We start from the raw sequence: 21383 nt of genomic DNA, 5'->3' as shown, positions 1-21383 counted from the left end.
AAACAAAAACAATAGAGATACTATCTTGAAATTTCGAGATACTGTCTCTAAATTTTGAAATACATGTACCGTATTTTCCGGCTTATTACACGCACTGGTGTATAAACCGCACCCCTTGTTTTTAGACCAAGTTCCAACCTTTGTTCTTACATAAACCGCACCTTGCAATTCACAGTAAAAAAGTAGTGGCTTATATGCCGAAAAATACGGTATTAAAAAAAGACAACCCAAAAAACACATTTCTTTCTTTGTTGACCAGCACTTGTCAGGCGGGTATTTTGTTGTGTGTCTCATCCGAGTGTGAAGATATAATCTGCGGTACGAACCAGCAGAAGTTCTTCGGAAGACCCAGCACGTGCAAGGTGAAGTGTCCAGGTCCTTTACAGGTTAACACTACATGTGCCGAGGATGACAAAAAGTATGAACGGGTCTGTTACTGTAAGGATGGACTGGTCGAAAAACAGGTGAGTATATACTTAAAAAGAGACAGATCCTAGGGGTGGTATATTGTCCTTGATGACACCAGATAATTCACCGACTCCTTGTTGAGCAGTATAGTGTACGAGTAGTAATGCTGATAACTGAGGATGCATTGTAAACACATTCAGCTGCATCCATGTACATTGTAATTACTGCCCATTTGGCGGGAGCTTTATGTGCATTACTAGTTTTGAAATATCTATGTTTAAGCTGTTACATATTTTATCCATAGAATTAATATCTATGTTATCTTATACAGACCACTTGGGGCAAAAGATGCCCAATTAACTAGTCTGCTGAATCATACCAACTGCATTACATGTATTCTCCGATTCGAGTTGTGCATGCATCCCGACAAACCGCCTGGTGGCAGGCCGCAGTTACCATGATGACTACGGGACTGGGTGAAAACAAACCGTTATTTGTATGGGAGTTACACTAGAAGAATAACGTTAATTACGGGACTTCTGTCTGTGCAAATCGAAAATGCCAAAAACCTGAGCAGCCTTTGTATTGGCAATACACATCATATTATGATGATGGACAGCAAGTTAAAAGTTTTAATATTTCCCGTAGACGAGGTTAAAAAACGTCTGGGCAAATGCTTGCAAAAGGACAGGGGGGAAACCATGGGTGCAACGATCCAAATTTACCTACCTCTGTAGTCAACAATTCATATCAGTGAGGATGTAGGAGTGTAATTAAAACAAACAGACATTTGTAAATAAAATGTGATTATATATTTTTAAAAATAAAATGTGGTTTTGAATTGGTGCATTTTCTTTTCTTTCTGTTTTTTTTGTTCTTTTTTTTAATGCATTGAGGTGATTATGTAAAATACTAATCAGTTTATTGACAGCTGAATACAAACGTACGCTTGGAAAGTATCCCAATAGTTTTATTTAGTCTACCTAAGCATTTGCAAAACATTGATAATTTTCAGAACAATATAAAAGCCATAGGTGTATAATTGTCAGCATATTAATACAGAAAGTGAGCTCCATGGTCTAGTGGATTAGCTGCTGGACAATCAAGTTGACGACAGTGGTTCAAATCCCGTCAAAGCTGGCTCACACATTAATTCATCTTTCTCATCTATCACCCTCTGCCTATCATTCTCATTATCTAAATATAAAAAACTTTCCAATTTCTCCCACGATTTCAATCTGTTTCGACCCTTTCTGTCAGTTTTCTCCGACTCTGTCTTCTGAGCTGTCAACACCATCGCCTACCTGTCTCAACTTCCTCCACCTGGCATCCTTGTCCTCTACTGCTAATAAAGCTGGTCTGACCCACGGCACTAACTAACGACCGCCGGTAGTAGGGGTGCATAGTAGGTGGTTACAAGTGCCTCTTAACAATGCCAGAAGTAACTACTGAACACTCCCCTGATGGGGAATGGCAGGTGTGTGGAATGGATAGCCACAAGAGACAAGCACCTGTTGCGGTTAGAGAGACAAGGACTGGGATGTGGAGGTGGACAGCGAAAGAAGTCGAAAGATAGAAAGAGTTGCCAGATCGGGAAGAAATGAGATGGAATTCAAAGGAGAGAAAGGAAAGGGGGCAGTGGGATTAAAAAAAAAAAAAATTAATACAGCACCGGTTAAAATATGGTTCTTAAATTTCATGCTTATTGTAATGTAGTAAATATATAACTTAAAGTTGTTGGTATTAACTTAACCCAGCCATACAGGTGCAGTGTGCTGTCACAATATAGACAAACAGATACTTTATTAACAGGTACTTTATTAACGTCTCACCTTATGTACATCACATATTTACTAAATAAAACAAACATAAAAGTACATAAGCCATTCCTTATGGGATTTTGAAAGACAGTATAGTTAAATAATAGAAGTATGTACAATTAAAATAATAGTACTATTGTGTCTCTACGATGTTGTATAATGTAAAAAACAGGTTTTGTCTGTTACAAATGCAAGGTTAGGCTCTGACATTAAAATACATAACTTCTCTAAATTAGGTAAAAACATAAACAAAATTTACAACATAACTGAGCATGTTGGAACAAATTAAAACGAAGATCCTCATAAAAACTGACAGTTTACAAAAAAGACAATACTATATCTAGTTTTCTCATCCACTGTAACCCTGGGATGATGTGGGGGCATCCTTTAACTTTTGTAATGGCATTACTTCAACTGTGACGATGATAACGTCGGAATTGTGGGTTCCGTAATATAGCAGTACATGCCCGTAGGAATGATATCTGGAGTGTGTCTGTGTAGGGGGCACAATCTCTTGGGGTTCCCTTCCTCTAGTGAGTGGGGGGGAGGTTGGTGGAGATGCACAAATTATATTTTAACTTTTTATATACATATTTTTACACAAACACATACACACACGCGTGCGCACGCACACACACACATACACACACATGCACATACACACACACACACGCACGCACATACTAACACACATACACACTCACATACACTGGCACATACACATGCACACACACGTGTGCACACACTTACAAACACATACAAACACACATACAACTGGTTGTATGCTTTGAGTGACTTGCGATTTGTCATGGTTTCCCTACTACAGGTACTCCTCAGGAATACTTGTAAGATATTCATATATATCACACTCAACATTAGGCCACGAGGAATGGTCATTAATCTATAAATACCCAGGTAGTTTATAATAGACATTCATGCAAAGCACATGCCGACAGCACAAGAGAAGGAACCAAAACAGAGGAAGAGGACATTAAAAAAAAAAGAGTATATACCCACCTTTTCTGTCCAAAAACCCCCAAACTGCATCGCCGCATCAATTTTTCAACTTTGGTTTGACCCAAAACCGGTTATATTTATTCACGGATTTATCCAGGTTTTTTTGTTTGTTTTTTGGCCAGTGTTCCATGTCTGATGGGATTAGGAAAGTTAGCGCTAGTAAATCATATCTGAGATTTTTTCACGCCACTGAATGATGCAGTACACTACTGTTAAATTAATTTATTAGAACAGCAGGGTTTCTGCAGAGAGTAAAACTGGTATGGCGCCATACCCAAATTTCTTTGCAGATTATTTTTTTAATGTTAACTTTTTGACAGAATTAATGACTCCTATCATGACTGTATGATTTTCTTAACCCTAACTCTAAACTTAACCCATTTTCTTTCTGAAAAAGGCCCCCCCCCTCCCATACCCCCTGACTGGGGTTGCATTCAGTTCCATAGCGCCATACCCAAACATTTCAAATAATTTCTGGCAGAAGCACTGAACAGACATAATTAAATATGTATATAGGCCCCTATATTGGGAATTTTTAACATAGAAATTGGGAATTTTCAGTGCCTCTTTCTTTTGGGAAGGGGCCTATAGATATGTTCGGACCCACACAACGTCTGTTGTTATTATTTTATTATCTTTTTTCTTTTCTTTTTTTCTTTCTTTTTTTTTTTTTTTTTTTCTTTTGGAGGGGGGGGGGGAGGTTGGTGCTTATAGCAACTTTCGATGTTTTGATTGGCAGCAGATAGACACTTGGGACTTCCGACTCAAACAAAACATCGGAAGTACATGTATGCAATAACATGCACACGCATGTGCAATATCATGAATATGTGTATGTTTATATGGCAACTTTAAGTAAAATTAACAAACAAATATTTTTATTTCGCAACATATCATGTTCAAGTGTAGTTATAGTATGACCAGAATACTGACAGAATTCAAAATAGAAGTGCTGTGCTTCTCACTGGACATAAATGTCTAACACTGATGGGTGATTCAGTGTAAATGAACCATTTGTTTTCATCCAGTTCACTGGTTGCTAGGCATGCTAGGGTGAAGGTCAGCGGATGTGATGTACAACACGAATCAGATAATATAAACAAAATATATTCCAGTTTAGTTTCAATATTGTAACCCTGCCTGTTAATTGAAATTTGTGAATTAATTATTGTATTGATGTAATATATAAAAATTATAATGACCTGTCTCTATCATCACTCTTGATGTTGGAGTGTGGCGGGGTGGTGGTGGTTAACAAAGTTCTGTAACTAGAGAGTTGTGAATGTCTTGATCTACAGCAGCTACAAGAACAATAGAAGATCATGGGACTAGATTAACCAATGAACTTGCACTATAAGCTTACAGCCTGCCACAAGCATGCATACTTGACCTCCATCTCTGGATGAGCACCCAGCTGGCCTCAGATTACAGTTATCTTCCCATTTGGTTGTCCAAAATCCGGAAGTTTCACCGCGCAAGTAGTCTGCTGTTTGACTGTGATTATTTCATGGCGGACAGCTATGAAGTGGCAACTGTTTGACTGAAGTGACAGGGGATAGCATGTAGTTTGTAAACATGTGTAACTTGTTGACATTGAAGACTTGTTTGTAGTAATTCCGGCCCATGCAAAAGTAGTGCTTTTGGTGTAAAATGGGTGTACTCCGGCCTGGTTTAGAGGGTGTGTCTGTTTAAACCAATATGCTGGGAGAAAGAGCTGGACAACAGGGGTTGTCCTTTTCAGGGTATGTGTCCCCCATGCAGGCAAAGGTACATACAAAACTTCACGGGCCTGCTGATATTAATAAAAATGTTATAGCCACTAAGGCTATATAGAAACATATAGCGAAATTAATTGTGGTCTGAGGCCTGATATAGTTCACACATTACACCGGTTAAATGCTTGATTCTGATGAAAGTATTATAACCAGAGAGGTGAAATTACACAGACTGATTGTGCATACCACAAGGAATATGGAAACTAATTTATTTATTTTCTAAATATTTTATTAAATTAAAAAACATTTTTTTTTTAATTTATTAAAAATTAAAATTAAAATTTTCAACTTTTAAATTTCAGTATCCTCCAAAATAGCATAAAATGACCTCTGATGTTACTACAGGTTGTTGCAATATTTTTTAACAGTTTTGAGCTAATAATTTGGTAAAAAAGAGAAAAAGTTGGATTTTGTTAGTCAATATTGAGATTTTAATTTTTTTTACATATTGAATTTTAATGAGTTTCTCAATTATTGCAATTGGACAGAAGATCTAAATATAATGAATATATCACTACTAAATGTAATTAAACACTTTAAATAAATAGTATACAGTTTTTAACAAGATTAAGTACTCTAATAATACATTTCACCTACATTTATGTAAATTACACACTTCAGTCATTTTTCAAAAATGGTCTTTTATCCTTAGAAAATCTAATAGGCTAATATTCTATGCTGTCTGAATGTATTTATTGTATTCAGTAATCAGATGCTGGTATACTTGTCAAGTTTACTGCAGAAAATGTGCCAAAAAGGTTAACATTTGGCTTGTAATACATATGGCAGAATAATCCATAATGCATATTCAGTGGTCATTACTACAAACATCCTTCCAATCAAGAAATACTACACTGAGGTATCCCAGACACTGGCACATGACTACACTTGTTAACAGTTATCACTGGAAACTGAAAAATATGGTGCAAGTACCTCTTGGTAGGATTTATATCAGCATTTTGTAACAAAATCTTCATTTTCAAAGTTGTTGTCAACAAAAAAAACCATTATGGTGTATACCTAAGTAATATCTGTAGGGCATATTCATATTAATATGCATTTATATGGACTGTTTTGCCTTTTACAAAGTGGCTACCTGTCTAATACAGTAAATGAAGTAGATTAAGTAAATACAGCAGGTCAAAATTGAATATGAGGCCTATCATGTCTAATTTTCCCTGAAATTAGTGTGTAAACATTTGTTGCAAATGGCCCCAATTTTGTGACTTTCACCATCCCTCTGACACATTTCTAATAATGTATCATGAATTCAGTCGCCATATCTTTACTAAGCCTCCACTTATCATATCTAAAATGTTAAATTTTACAGTTTTAGATTTTTTTGTTTTTCAAAAATTTAAATTTAAGTTTAATATTTAATTAAAAATGAAGTAAAATCTAATGATTGATTTTTTTTCCTTTAAATATTTCAAAATCTTTCCAAGACAACACTGTGCAGATAGAACATATGTAGAAGAAAAAATAGCTGCTCATTGTATGAAGAAATTCCAAAATTTGATAAAGTTATTACACTTTGAAGTTGGTGTCCCTCAAGTTTCCATTGCTAAAATTGGCCATGGCAAGGCACTGTGGTAGGTGTTTTAACACAGCCACTGTATACTCTCAGTTTAAAGGTGACATACCGATACTTACCGAGCATTGCTTTAATATGTATATCATTGGAATGCATTAGTGTGGGCCAGTTTTTAGGGGAAAAAATGGACTGATAGGCCTCAGATTACAGTTATCTTCCCATTTGGTTGTCCAAAATCCGGAAGTTTCACCGCGCAAGTAGTCTGCTGTTTGACTGTGATTATTTCATGGCAGACAGCTATGAAGTGGCAACTGTTTGACTGAAGTGACAGGGGATAGCATGTAGTTTGTAAACATGTGTAACTTGTTGACATTGAAGACTTGTTTGTGGTAATTCCGGCCCATGCAAAAGTAGTGCTTTTTGTGTAAAATGGGTGTACTCCGGCCTGGTTTAGAGGGTGTGTCTGTTTAAACCAATATGCTGGGAGAAAGAGCTGGACAACAGGGGTTGTCCTTTTCAGGGTATGTGTCCCCCATGCAGTCAAAGGTACATACAAAACTTCACGGGCCTGCTGATATTAATAAAAATGTTATAGCCACTAAGGCTATATAGAAACATATAGCGAAATTAATTGTGGTCTGAGGCCAGCTGGTGTTACCTATCTATTTTTATCTCTAGCAGTGTACATAGGCTTGCCTATCTTAGATATACTGTGTATATGTGTAACTGGGCTTACACTGACCATAGATGTAGCAAGCAGTTCGCCATTACATCATGTTTGTATAAAACTGGTTTATATATTTTTATAAACCCTGATTTATATTTGAGATAAATAACTACAAGTTAACGGATTTCTAAGCATAACTAAAAAAGATCAAAATTGCAGGGTGCTGCCATGAGGCATATAAACAGGTGTTTTTTCCACCAAGGATCTTTTGCTAAAAATAAAAAGTATGCAAAAAAGTCTTTTCGGGGGTGGACAAATCCACTAGGCCTTGGTCTGGGCTAGTAAAAATTATCAACTGTATCACTATGATACATAAGCCAGTACAAGCCCTTGGTATGGGCTAGTGAAAATTATCAACTGTATTACTATGTTACACAAGCCAAAGTTGATATGAGGGCTAGTGACTTTCTCAAACATTTGTCAAACACTTATACCAGCTAACATTTTAGTCTTTTTTGTCCATAATTCCAGTTGTGTTGTCATAAAATGATACGGAAAACTGTTTTGGAAATTTTAAAAAATCTTCGGTTTTGTATGCACATTGTGAAAACATTGGTTAGTATTTAAACTCATAGTGAAGAATGTCATCTGCTCATGGAGTTATATTTTCCTGATTAGTTTATCCTACCAAATTAATATTATTTACTTTTTTTTGTTAATCTGTCTACAAGTTGGAGAGCCATTTTGTATGATAACAATTTTTTTTAGAGATATAAGTTTTGAACTCCAGTAGTTGACAATATTCTTGACCAATTAACCTTTTTACAATTTGCACAAAAAAATTAAACATTTTTGTTCTTTCCAAAAGAGTTTTCCTTTTCTTTTGATGTCAAGACAAAGAGGAATTTTTGATAAAAAGACAACATGTAGGCTGGTATAGGTACATTGGCTTCCAGTTTGAATTGACCATTTGATAAAAAGACAACATGTAGGCTGGTATAGATACATTGGCTTCCAGTTTGAATTGACCATTTGATAAAAAGACAACATGTAGGCTGGTATAGATACATTGGCTTCCAGTTTGAATTGACCATTTGATAAAAAGACAACATGTAGGCTGGTATAGGTACATTGGCTTCCAGTTTGAATTGACCATTTGATAAAAAGACAACATGTAGGCTGGTATAGGTACATTGGCTTCCAGTTTGAATTGACCATTTGATAAAAAGACAACATGTAGGCTGGTATAGGTACATTGGCTTCCAGTTTGAATTGACCATTTGATAAAAAGACAACATGTAGGCTGGTATAGGTACATTGGCTTCCAGTTTGAATTGACCATTTGATAAAAAGACAACATGTAGGCTGGTATAGATACATTGGCTTCCAGTTTGAATTGACCATTTGATAAAAAGACAACATGTAGGCTGGTATAGATACATTGGCTTCCAGTTTGAATTGACCATTTGATAAAAAGACAACATGTAGGCTGGTATAGATACATTGGCTTCCAGTTTGAATTGACCATTTGATAAAAAGACAACATGTAGGCTGGTATAGATACATTGGCTTCCAGTTTGAATTGACCATTTGATAAAAAGACAACATGTAGGCTGGTATAGATACATTGGCTTCCAGTTTGAATTGACCATTTGATAAAAAGACAACATGTAGGCTGGTATAGATACATTGGCTTCCAGTTTGAATTGACCATTTGATAAAAAGACAACATGTAGGCTGGTATAGATACATTGGCTTCCAGTTTGAATTGACCATTTGATAAAAAGACAACATGTAGGCTGGTATAGATACATTGGCTTCCAGTTTGAATTGACCATTTGATAAAAAGACAACATGTAGGCTGGTATAGATACATTGGCTTCCAGTTTGAATTGACCATTTGATAAAAAGACAACATGTAGGCTGGTATAGATACATTGGCTTCCAGTTTGAATTGACCATTTGATAAAAAGACAACATGTAGGCTGGTATAGATACATTGGCTTCCAGTTTGAATTGACCATTTGATAAAAAGACAACATGTAGGCTGGTATAGATACATTGGCTTCCAGTTTGAATTGACCATTTGCAATTTTTATAGAGCCCTTTTAAACACATAAGTTCTACTCTCTTTTTTTTTACCAAAGTGAATGAATGTTTAACGACACTCCAGCATGAAAAATACATCGGCCACCGGGTGTCAAACTATGGTAATGCAAACAAATAAAGTAATGATCAACTTCAATATAAAAATTCAAAATTTAAATAAAAAGTGTAAAGAACTGTGCAAAAATACAAATATCACAGATCGATACTGACTCTTACTCAAAATTTCAATTATATCTCGAAAAAACCCAAAGGGATTTGTGCTGTATTGGCCATTCTCAAAGAGAATGTTACACCCCTGCACCACGGTGAGGTTACAGCATGCTTAGGGGTTACCAAAGTGAATATAAAATATTTTGGTATATCAAAACCATAAACTATATGTCAAACATTGTTTGATATGTAGTTTCCTTTATGATACATGTATTTAAAGAAATTTCATCATGTTTATGATTCTTGCTTCAAATAATAATTTTGTAATATTTGTAGGAAAGTTCACATCTGAAACTTATTTGTAAGCATTGTTCTACAGCTGTTGGTGAAAAGTTAATTGGTTCCCCTGTCAGTGTATATGTTTGGTTCCCTTCATTCACATTTATGAAATATAAACTAAACACAAATCAGGGTTTTTTTCGGTTCGTACTTGCATGAACCAAAAACTAATTGCGGTCAATTCTTTTCTTTTTTTGTGATTGTCATAAATACATGTGTATTATTATTATTAATAATAAATTTGTGTTTTAATTATGGCAACTCAATTAACAAAAGTTTATCAAAGCCCTGAAATACCATATAGCCTTGTAATTTTTATGTTAATATTTAAGAATGTTCTTGTTCATAGAATTATGAGTGTATACCAGAAGGATCATGTCCGTGTTACACCTGTGAACAGTGGTTCGAACATGGGACTGCAAAAATTGACGACTGCATTAAAAAGTGAGCTCTTTCTGTATAACATCTGGGTACGGTCTTTCCAGGCAGCATTTGTCTTTTAAAATTTAAGATTAATCATTGTTTAAATTGTCTCTCTACTTTTTTTTTATATTCAGACTATCTGAAAGTCGGGTTTTTAATATTTTTAAAGGCGCACATGCATCTAAGAAGTAACGTTAATGGAGTTGAGTTTTTAGTCTATTTTTAAGGATCTTTCCCTGTTTCAACATCAAACTCTTGTTTCACTCCATTGTAACTTCATCCAAATGTGTTACAGGTTTGTAGATTAACCAAACTTAGTATTCATTTTCACGGGTTGAAACTAGGGTCTGTGACTTTAAGATTGATCAAAGCAATATATCAATCAGAGAAGTGCAATATTTGGAGAAACATCAAGGTTTTATTTACAATCAGCTTGGGAATTTCACTGAAAAAATCTAAAACCATTTTGTCCCACTTGGGCCAAGATAATTGAAAATATGCTGGCTGACAAACCTAAAGGTTGTTGGGCTGTCTAAATAGTGCAAACATTTGGCCCCTGCATGTCCTGATTAAAATATTAATATTCCAAAATCCTGTATACTAATTAGTAAATTAACATAATTTATTTTTTCAGAGAATGTAAAAATGGTTCCTGGATAAGTGAAGAAGATGAAGATTGTAAAAGTATGTAAAATAAATTATTTGACTGTGTGTGTGTGTGTGTTTGTGTGAGTGAGTGAGTGAGTGAGTGAGTGAGTGAGTGAGTGAGTGAGTGAGTGTGTGAGTGTGTGAGTGAGTGAGTGTGTGAGTGTGTGAGTGAGTGTGTGTGTGTGTGTGTGTGTGTGGAATATAATTCACCTTGTTTTAGGCAGAATATTCCTGTAAAGGCTACAACAGAAAGTGATTTCAGCTTTTTATGAAAAAAAGAGAAGATTTTGTATGATCCTTATCACAGCTTTTATGAAAAAAAAGATTTTGTATGATCCTTATCACAGATGGGATATCTTAAGTCGTCATCATCTGTCCATCTCATCTGAACCTTGTGTCTCCCATATGAATTTTATCTTTATTTCTCCATAACTGGTATCACAAAGGCCTTGTCTGTGAAACTGTCTCCTTAACCAGTGTACACATATACATGTAGATGCAGCAAAGATTGTATTGTATTGTATTGCATTTGTATTGTATTGTATTGTATTTGTATTGTATTGTATTGTATTGTATTGTACTGCTGATCCATTGCAGCCTATTGCATGGTGGAAGTGGGTTTTCTTTCATCTGTGTGGTCCTTAATCATATATCTGACACCGTACAATCTTAACTAAACTGTGTTCAATAAAACAATCTTTCCTTTCTTCCTTACCAGGAGGCAGGACATAGCCCAGTGGTATATAGCGCTTGCTCGATGCACGGTCAATCTGGAATCGATCCCCGCTGGTCGGCCCATTGGGCTATTTCTCATTCCAGCCAGTGCACCATGACTGGCATATCAAAGGCTGTGGTATGTACTACCCTGTCTGTGGGATAGTACATATAAAAGATCCCTTGTTGCTAACTCAAAAGAGTAGCCCATGAAGTGGCGACAGCGGGTTTCCTCTCTCAATATCTGTGTGGTCCTTAATCATATGTCTGATGCCATATAACCATAAATAAAATGTGTTGAGTGCATCATTAGATAAAACATTTCCTTCCTTCTTCCTTTCCAAATGAATTGCCTTCCACCAACCTATGTGTTTGTGTGTCTGTCCTGTTTGAATGTTATGGGATCCATCTGTTTGCAAGTTCTGTCTAAACAGTGTTGCTAACTGCTGTAGCATTCATGAAAGGGTTGGATGTAGCTCAGTGGTAAAGTGATCACTTGATGCGTGGTTGGTCTCGGATCGATCCCTGTCAGTGGGCCCATTGAGCTATTTCTCATTCTAGCCAGTGCACCACAACTGGTATATCAAAGGCTATGGTATGTACTATCCTGTCTGTGGGATGTTTCATATAAAAGATCCCTTGCTACTAATGGAAAAATGTAGCGGATTTTCTTACTAAGACTACATGTCAAAATTATTAAATAGTTGACATATATATCCAATAGCTGATTATTAATAAATCTATGTTCTCTAGTGGTGTCATTAAACAAAACAAACGTTAGCTTAAAGATTCATGAAATTGTTCCTGCAGGTTAAAGGATTATAATTATTATATTAAGATCTTTTACTTATTATATATCTGGGTTCTTGGACATAAAAGTACGTAGCTCATTTATTCTATGGTTATAAATTAGTTCTCTTTTGTTTTCAACTGAAAATACTAGAACAAAGTCATCACAATATTTTCTGATGAAAATTATACCTGTTCAAAAACTAGTTGTTTTATCTTGTACCATTTGTCACTATATAGTTTCTGAAAGCTGTAATCTTGTTTTCAACAGCCACCTGTAGAATATCTGGAATGTCCCCACAATTCCAGACTTTTGATGGGAAGATTTATGAGATCAGTGAAATATGTCAGGGTGGAAGTGACGGCGTTACCATCGTGAGATCTTTGGACTTCCAGATTGACATCCAGCCAGTTCCATGCCAAACCCTACAGAGAGACTGTTCCTATATGATCAAGATGGCCATGCCTGGCGGAACCCAGGTGACCATTGCCCAGGGCACTGGCGTCATACTTTCCCTGGATGATGTCACCAAGACATTCACAACAGGAACACGGGAGTGGTACAATCAATTCTACATTTCCATCGACTATGCAACGGTGTTCCAGGGACATGGAATTTCCATCTATCATGATGGAGGTAAATAACTAAAATAGAAAACAATATGTTATCTTTACTGGAATTTCATTTTCATTTTTATCTCCAATTAAGGCTCAAGCACACTGTCCTGGGCACACATCTATTTCATTTTTTAATTTCATTTCAACTTTTTTCGTGCTATATCTAATTAAGGTTCAAGCACTCTGTCCTGGACACACACCTCAGCTATCTGGGCTGTCTGTCCAGGACAGTGAATTAGTTGTTGATTGTTAGTGGTTTGTGAGAGAGAAGTGGGTATAGTGGGCTTACCCATTGAGTCGTTAAAACTCGCTCTGGGTGGGAGCCGGTACCGGGCTGTGAACCCTGTACCTACCAGCCTAATTATGTCCAATGGCTTAACCATGACGCCACCAAGGCCGGTACACACATCTCAGCTATCTGGGCTGTTTGTCCAGGACAGTGGGTTAATAGTTAGTCAAGTGAGCCATTAAAACTCACCTTCAACCTTAATGAACATGAACCCAATACCAACCAATCTTAAGTTTGATGACTTACCTAACCATGATTAGTCTTTAGAGGTATTTTGCATACATAAATATTTTGTTACCTAATCAAAATTAGAATCAAATTGTAAAACAAAACATATTTTAAGCCGGGATTTATTAAACAGATAGGACCCAGCTAGGGCTACTTCCTCAAAAGCAGAGACTGTTTCATTCATTAATTCATTTTAACTTATTTTCTTGCTTATATCCAATTACGGTTCAATCATGCTGTCCTGGGCACACACCTTGGCTATCTGGGCTGTCTGTCCAGGACAGTAGGATGAGTTGTTAGTGGTTAGGGAGAGAGAAGAAGGTGTGGTGGTCTTAAAACTTGCTCTGGTTGTGAACCCAGTACCTACCGGCCGTATTACATGTGTGTCTGACGGCTTAACCAGGACACCACCAAGACTGCTTGTAAACTTTGATTCTACATACTTGGTCAAAATAGTCCCAGAAGGGTTACATAATTAATGAACAGCCCTTTATGGTGGAACATTTTCAAATCACATGCCAGTTCTTTTTCTTCTGGGGTTTTTTCCCCCAAATTAAGTTGAGCAGTTTTTAAAATGAAATATTTCTTAAGCTGAATGTCAAAAATACATACCAGTAGCAACATGTGCTAAACAACTAATTAATAATAATCCTAATTTCAAAGTATCAGTAAACGTGTCAGTGTAGTGCCCTGTGGTCAGTGTGGTTGTGATTTCAGTTGTACTTGTTGATTTTCATTTCTCACAAAATTAGATTGAAGTATATTTTTCTTTTCTTTTTTTTCGTTAGTGCCAAGCTAAATCCCTTAATAAAGATTATTGTACAAGCTTGTGTGTCATACTGATTTTACAAATCAAGTGTCAGGATTTTTGTATTGCCCGAGTGAGAGCGAGGGTAATACATGAATCCTGACACAAGTTTCGTAAAATCAGTATGACTCACATGCGAGTGTAATAATTTCTTTATTATCCATATTATTATGTTGTTTTTGTTATGAATAACAAGACCCAACTCAAAATGTTTCAGCCACAACTAGAAGGAGACGACGAAATGACATCATATCTCAAATGCACAGTCTGAGCTAGGACTGGAGAAGCAACATCATGTTATGACATTGCTTCCCCAAATTACATCATTACACTTATTATTACACGTGTTCTTCATATGATTATTATTAACTAGGTTATGTTGAACCATGTGGATAATAATGGATGTTATTGTATGAGGGGACATAAAATTTGGTGCACAAGAAAGTTTATGTCCTGAAAACTATGGTGGGATAAAACCTTATCGACATAACAACATAATTTAGAGTTAAAGTTTAGGGTTAGGATTAGTTTTTACAGTATGGTGTGATGCATTTTGACATTATGTGGCTTAATTATATCTTTGTATTGACAAAATGCCTAGAAATATATCATTTTGTCATTAAAATATTTCTATGCCACCATAGTAAACAGTTTCATAGAATGTGGTATTTTCAGGTCAAAACATAAGGGTGGAACTGGATAAAACATTCATTGGAAATGTGTCAGGAATGTGTGGCAACAACAACGGCAACTTGGATGATGACTTCCAAGATATTAATGGGCAGGGCCTGATGTCTGAGATTGAGCTGTACAACATGTTTAAGGACGAGAATTGTCCTCCGGTGACATCAGTGACGGGAGAGGACAAGTGTTTGGTAAAATAATCATGTTTTATAACAGTTACACATAACATGTTTAAGGATGAGAATTGTCCTCCGGTGACATCAGTGACAGGAGAGGACAAGTGTTTGGTAAAAATAATCATGTTTTATAACAATTACACATGTAACATGTTTAAAAATGTGATTTGTCCTCCGGTGACATCAGTGACGGGAGAGGACAAGTGTTTGATAAAATAATCATGTTTTATAACAGTTACACATGTAACATGTTTAAGGATGAGAATTGTCCTCCGGTGACATCAGTGATGGGAGAGGACAAGTGTTTGGTAAAATAATCATGTTTTATAACAATTACACATGTAACATGTTTAAGGATGAGAATTGTCCTCCAGTGACATCAGTGATGGGAGAGGACAAGTGTTTGGTAAAATAATCATAAAGTAAAATATCATAATTCATATATTAACTCCATTTTCTACCTGATTGTCACTTTCCTTTTGCCTTAGCAGGGCAGGGTTTTTTTTATGATCCATGGCTTGCTTTAGCCAAACACTCTGCCAGGGTACCATGGGTCATACCATTGAGATATTTTATTCATACTAACCTGTGCCTCATGACTGGTATCAATAAACATAAAAGCAGTCCTTATGGTTTGGCGCAAGCAGTTGCTCCTGCTCACGTGTGCTTGTTCAAAACAATTTCCATGTCAGCAAAAGGCTGCTCATATTGTCACATGGCAATATACAGTTTTAGACATTACGGTAGGTAAATTTAACAACACATTTTGTTTTCCATTTAGACTGAGAGCAATTGCCTCCTAAATCATTATAGGAGAACAGTTTATTGCTCACCATCAATTGTCAAATCATAAGCAATGTACATTCCTTTTTCTTAGTCTGGTCTGTTTGGAGTAAGGTGTGTTATATACATGTATACAGAACTTCACATATGTTGTTTTCATTTCCTATTTATTGCACGAGTTTATTTTGCTCAAGAATATATACCACAAGACAGAGTAGCAGTCGAGTGGTATATTATTGTGCAAAATAAACAAGTTAGTCCATGAGCCAGACCAGATATTGGTACCACCTGGGTGGGCAAAGTCTACCAATGTTTTTTTGAAAGCCCTATACCTATAGATAATGAAATCACCTGATAGACCTCCAGAACTCACAGCTCAGTGGTAGTATTCACACTTTGAAGTGAGGCACTTGCGTGAGTTTGGATCAGTCCAGCTGTGGGGTAGGGCAAATGTAAAATAGAATTTCTTGATGACCAATGGACCATTTTCCACAAATTACCCATCAAAATGTTTGTCTTGGTGGGTGCTACAGTTTAAATGAGGTCACCAGAGGTCAAAAGGTCACAAAATTTGACATATGCCCAAAATTTTGACACAGACAGAAAATACTCTATAGAACCCATATGCATCAGATTATTTTCACTTAAATTGATTTATTTATTAGCGAAAGCAATACAAGAGTGATTTAAAGTGTCAAATGAGGGATGTTCTATGTAATTACGTAATGGTCACAAACGTTATTTGCCGTTCTTTTGAAATGCATGTTTTTTTGGCGCAATATCCAGATATTACTCTTCAGACAACGATATCTATAATATTTTGGTTATAATAACCACTTCATTGAACACTGACTAACATTTTGGTTCTGATAGGTGTCATGGTGTATTACACTTGCATATAATTATGACGAAGGTCACCCAAAGGTCATGATAGTAGGTCATCTTTCAATGGTAGTTATCCGATAGGAACGCTTCATATTCCCATTACATTTTGCCTAAATCTTGGTTTCATAAGCATTGCCATCTAACTTAGGTGATGTCTACACATGCACCTTCTCCCTCAGTCCCTTCCTACTTGATACATACAACAGTGCCTCTACCTACTAGACCAGTTGGGAACTAAATGGTATTTGTGTTCTCTTCACAATAACTAATTGCGTGATGAAGAAGACATCGCTGAAGATGTCATTAGTTACCTGCCTACGATAAACGCTCCAGCCACGCATCTTGCCACTGTTCAGGAGGTGTAGCGTCGGTCAAAGGAACTGAAATGTTTGCTTGGTGTTGAAAGTATGGATGTGGTCTTTGACCAAGCCCTCTACGCGAAAGCTATGGAAATCATATGGAAGGAAAGGGAAACGTTCTCTGACATTGTTCTGCGGATGGCGGTATTTTATACTGTGTGCACTCTACTTGGAATCATTGGAAAGCGCTTCCAAAATGCAGGGTTGAAATACCTGTGCATCGAATCTGGTGTCATAGCAGAGGGTTCCATTGCAGGTGTGTTGGAGGGTCGCAAATACAGTCATGCTATTCGGTTCCATAAGCTTCTATAATGAGACCTTGCATAAACTTGCATGGGACGGATTCTGAGGATGGATTGGATTGAAGGAGAACAATGAGGAAAATACTTTCGGCAGTGCAATGGGGGTGATCAAACAGTTTTCTAAGGACATTTGCCAAAAGACATTTACAGAGACCCTTTCGAATCCATCCTTTGAGGCACTGGCTATCTATTTCCAGGAGTATCTAGACCAGCTTTGCATGAATGGAGAAGACCTGGCAGCTTTCTGGATGACCTTGCTCAAATCATGTTGAACCTGTTGCGTGGTTCAAGAGAGGGTGATTGGTTACTGCATCTGTCTGCCATTCATGACCTTATACCATGGTGTTTTGCTTATGACAGACAGAACTATGCCTGCTACTTGTCATGCTATTATGCTGAAATGATGAACCTTGAGACGGAGCATCCAGAAATTCATGCTTACCTTAGAGACGGTGGATTCTCTGTCCAGATTGGGGCACATAATCCATTCAGACAGATTCCCATAGACCAGACAGTTGAGGAAACCATCAGTAAAGACACTCAGACACCTGGGGGGGGGGGACAAGAGGCTTCAGCTTGAAACCTAGTGCTGTTGGCAGGTATTATCACACAGCTGAGTGTCGAAGTTCATTCTTCAGGTTACTTTGGGATATGTTAGGTATTGGGCATGTCCCATTCACTCACCCAGACCTCTGCCAGTCTAGGATACGGAGGGATGAACGGGACGCGGTGTCTTTGATAGATATTCTACGAAACAATTGGACTAATCTGTTCATGAATTCAGATCTTCTCAGCTTTTCCATGGGTGTGCTGGCAAAACAGAAGTTGCCACGGGTCTCAAGCAAGCCAAGGATATTGGCAAATCCGAGTACAAAATGTTCAGGGAAGAGAGATCCCCCAATGAAGAAGTTTCATGACCCCTTGAAGAAGCAGACCCTGAAGACGTTCAGTGATGTGAAGGTTAAGAAAATCTATCAAACTGCAGGGAGGCAGGTAATTGTGAAAGCAGATCGCAACTTGTTCACTAAAATGATCCTAATAGAACAGGAAAGGAAACTTAACATGAGGTATGTCCTATCCCATCCTCTAGGCCCAATACCATGGACACTAGCTACACCTGAGGGAACCCTCAGGAAGACTAGCAAACCTGCTCTGGCAAAATAGCTGAAAAAGAACTTGTCTCCGGTGGAAAGTCTACCTGTAAATTCTGCAAGTATCGTCAATTTGATGGCACTAGTTCAACATTTAGAGGCAAATCATATGTACTTTAGTGATGTTTCAAAAACATTTGTTTTTAAATGATCTAAGAGAGTGGGATAGAAGTAATCAAATAGGCTGTATGACGTATACTGAAATGAGTCAATCAAAAATGCCGAGAGAGTAAACCAAGGAGCACTGACAGGGATTTTGTTCAGAACAATAGAACTTGGGCTCCATGCATTCAGTGGTTGCGATAGTGTGAGTGCCTTTGCCGGTCGAGGAAAATTATCTTGTCTTGATGAGTACTGAACACAGGGAAACGCTTGCACAACTCAGTATCAACTGGAGCCTGTCAGAATACTTATTCAACAGGTTGGAAACGCTAACTTGCCATATCTACAGCACAAGGTCTACTACAGAAAGCGTCGCTGACCTGCGCTTTAGTATCTTCTGCACCAAGAAGGGGGAGGTTGACTCATGGCAACTTCCTCCCTGTTCCTCTTCCTTGAAGAATCATTGCAAACGTACAAATTACCAATGTGCAATTTGGAAGAGGAGCTTGGATGCCTTTCCAGAGATTCCTGACCCCGTTGGCAATGGTTAGTCAAATGATGTGGAGAGTTAGTAATTGACTGGGGAGATGGCTTGCCAAGCTCCAGAAGCAGTGATGGAAATGCTGTCCTGTACATGTTCTAGAGATGCTTGGAGGATAGTTGCACATGCCTTCAGAACAAGATGAAGTGCACTTACTTGTGTAAGCGAGCTACATGTGCCATTCAGATGCCTGAGAACGATGAGGAAGAAGTTGACTTTTCTGAGGATGACGAAGAGGAGGAAGAGGAGAATTCTGATGTTGACTCGGATGATATTTAAATCACAAACTCTCATTACTCAGGTGAATAATCATTACATCATTGATCAATAACAATCACAGTCTTATGTGAAAGTGGTATCAGTAACTGTGAACCTATCTTTGTAGCAGTTGAATAAATAACCAAGTGTTTATATATTGGATAACTTTACCATTGAATGATGACCTACTTTCATGACCTTTGGGTGACCTTTGCCATAATTATATGCAAGTGTAACAGTGTGAAATACACCTTGACACCTATCAGAACCAACATGTTAGTCGGTGTTCAATGAAGTGGTTATTATAACCAAAATATTATAGATATCGTTGTCTGAAGAGTAATATCTGGATTTTGCACCAAAAAACATGTATTTCAAAAGAACGGGAAATAACGTTTGTGACCATTACGTAACTACATAGAACATCCCATGTTTGACACTTAAAGTCACTCTTGTATTGCTTTCGCTAATAAATAAATCAATTTAAGTGAAAATAATCTGATGCATATGGGTTCTATAGAGTATTTTCTGTCTGTGTCCAAATTTTGGGCATATGTCAAGTTTTGTGACCTTTTGACCTCTGGTGACCTACTTAATAAACGTAATTGCACAAGAAATCATTTAAAGGGACATGCCCTAGTTACGGCTAGTTGTTAACCATTACGGCATTGTTTTTTGCTATTAAACCCATTTTTTCACAAATAAAATTGCACTTTACTTAAATTTTATTATTTAGAATACACATTTCCATTCACCTGAAGTGCTTTTTGGTAATCCTGGTAAACCTGATGTTTGTAAAACCACGAAATGCATTTTTTGTATTTCTTAACAACAGGCGTGCACTCGAGAAAAAAACGTTAAGCGAGGTCCAATCTGTTTTTAGAGCGAATCTTCCTGTGTAAACGTTACAGATGTTGGTATACTATGTGACCATTATCATTTTTGGTTCGGTTTGTTTTCTCATGCACGGTTCGCGCAATCAACATCCGATTTGTTGTCGTTTGCTTGTTGTTCATTTGTGAGATTTTTCTTCACAGTTCGTGAACATTTTCAGTAACAATAAAGTTCAGACAAGTAAGTGTCTCAATACAGAACGTTACAAACCCTTAAAACCAATAATTTTGCTAAGTCTTACGATATCTGAAGAGGGGATACAACCAGGACAGAACAGTTGGAACATGTCCAGGAGAGGTAAAAAGAACGCACCCCAAGTCTGTGCGCACTCTGTGAAATTTGTCGTGACGTAGGCATTGTTGTGCTTCGAGCGACATCTACCGGTGACATCAGAATACTAACTTTCAGAATTATTTCAAGCAATTGGGACATGGGGATTCCCATGGTATTTATCGATATAAAACCTGCTTTTTCACTCCATTTGATAAAAACGTGATCTAAGTGTGTTACAGGTTACAGATTAACCAAATTATAATTTATTTTCGCTGGATGGAACTAGGGTGTGTGGCTTTAAACTTTAGCACCCATCACGACAAACATTTTGATGGGTAATTTGTGGAAAACGGTCCATTGGTCACCAAGAAATTGTATTTTACATTTGTCCTACCCCACAGTTGGACTTATCCAAACTCACGCAAGTGCCTCACTTCAAAGTGTGAATACTACCACTGAGCTGTGAGTTCTGGAGGTCTATCAGGTGATTCCATTATCTATAGGCATAGAGCTTTCAGAAAAACATTGGTAGACTCTGCCCACCCGAGTCGTACCAATACATGAAATTTTGGGGTCTGGCTCATGGACTAAGTGCAATAAATAGGAACCGAAAACAATGTATGTGAAGTTATGTATTTA

The 21383-nt window shown here is 37.1% G+C and overlaps 1 protein-coding gene and 1 long non-coding RNA gene across 2 annotated transcripts in view; both read left to right on the top strand.

The window, feature by feature from the left end:
- The first annotated feature begins 259 nt into the window (after positions 1-259).
- On the top strand, positions 260-10926 carry LOC121380571. Its single transcript, XR_005958960.1, has 3 exons — positions 260-464; positions 10169-10263; positions 10877-10926. It is a non-coding gene; the product is annotated as an uncharacterized LOC121380571 (long non-coding RNA).
- A 1754-nt stretch (positions 10927-12680) lies between these two features.
- The window catches only part of LOC121381647 (mucin-2-like), a 104788-nt gene continuing 96085 nt past the window's right edge, over positions 12681-21383 (top strand). Inside the window, exons 1-2 of the mRNA XM_041510984.1 lie at positions 12681-13030; positions 15012-15211. Coding sequence (XP_041366918.1) covers positions 12685-13030; positions 15012-15211 — 546 coding nt within the window. The 5' untranslated portion in view covers positions 12681-12684. The remainder of the gene's footprint in view (positions 13031-15011; positions 15212-21383) is intronic.

The sequence above is a fragment of the Gigantopelta aegis genome, chromosome 9, assembly GCF_016097555.1.
Source record: "Gigantopelta aegis isolate Gae_Host chromosome 9, Gae_host_genome, whole genome shotgun sequence".
Lineage (NCBI taxonomy): Eukaryota > Metazoa > Mollusca > Gastropoda > Neomphalida > Peltospiridae > Gigantopelta > Gigantopelta aegis.
This window is presented reverse-complemented; position numbering and strand designations above follow the sequence as displayed.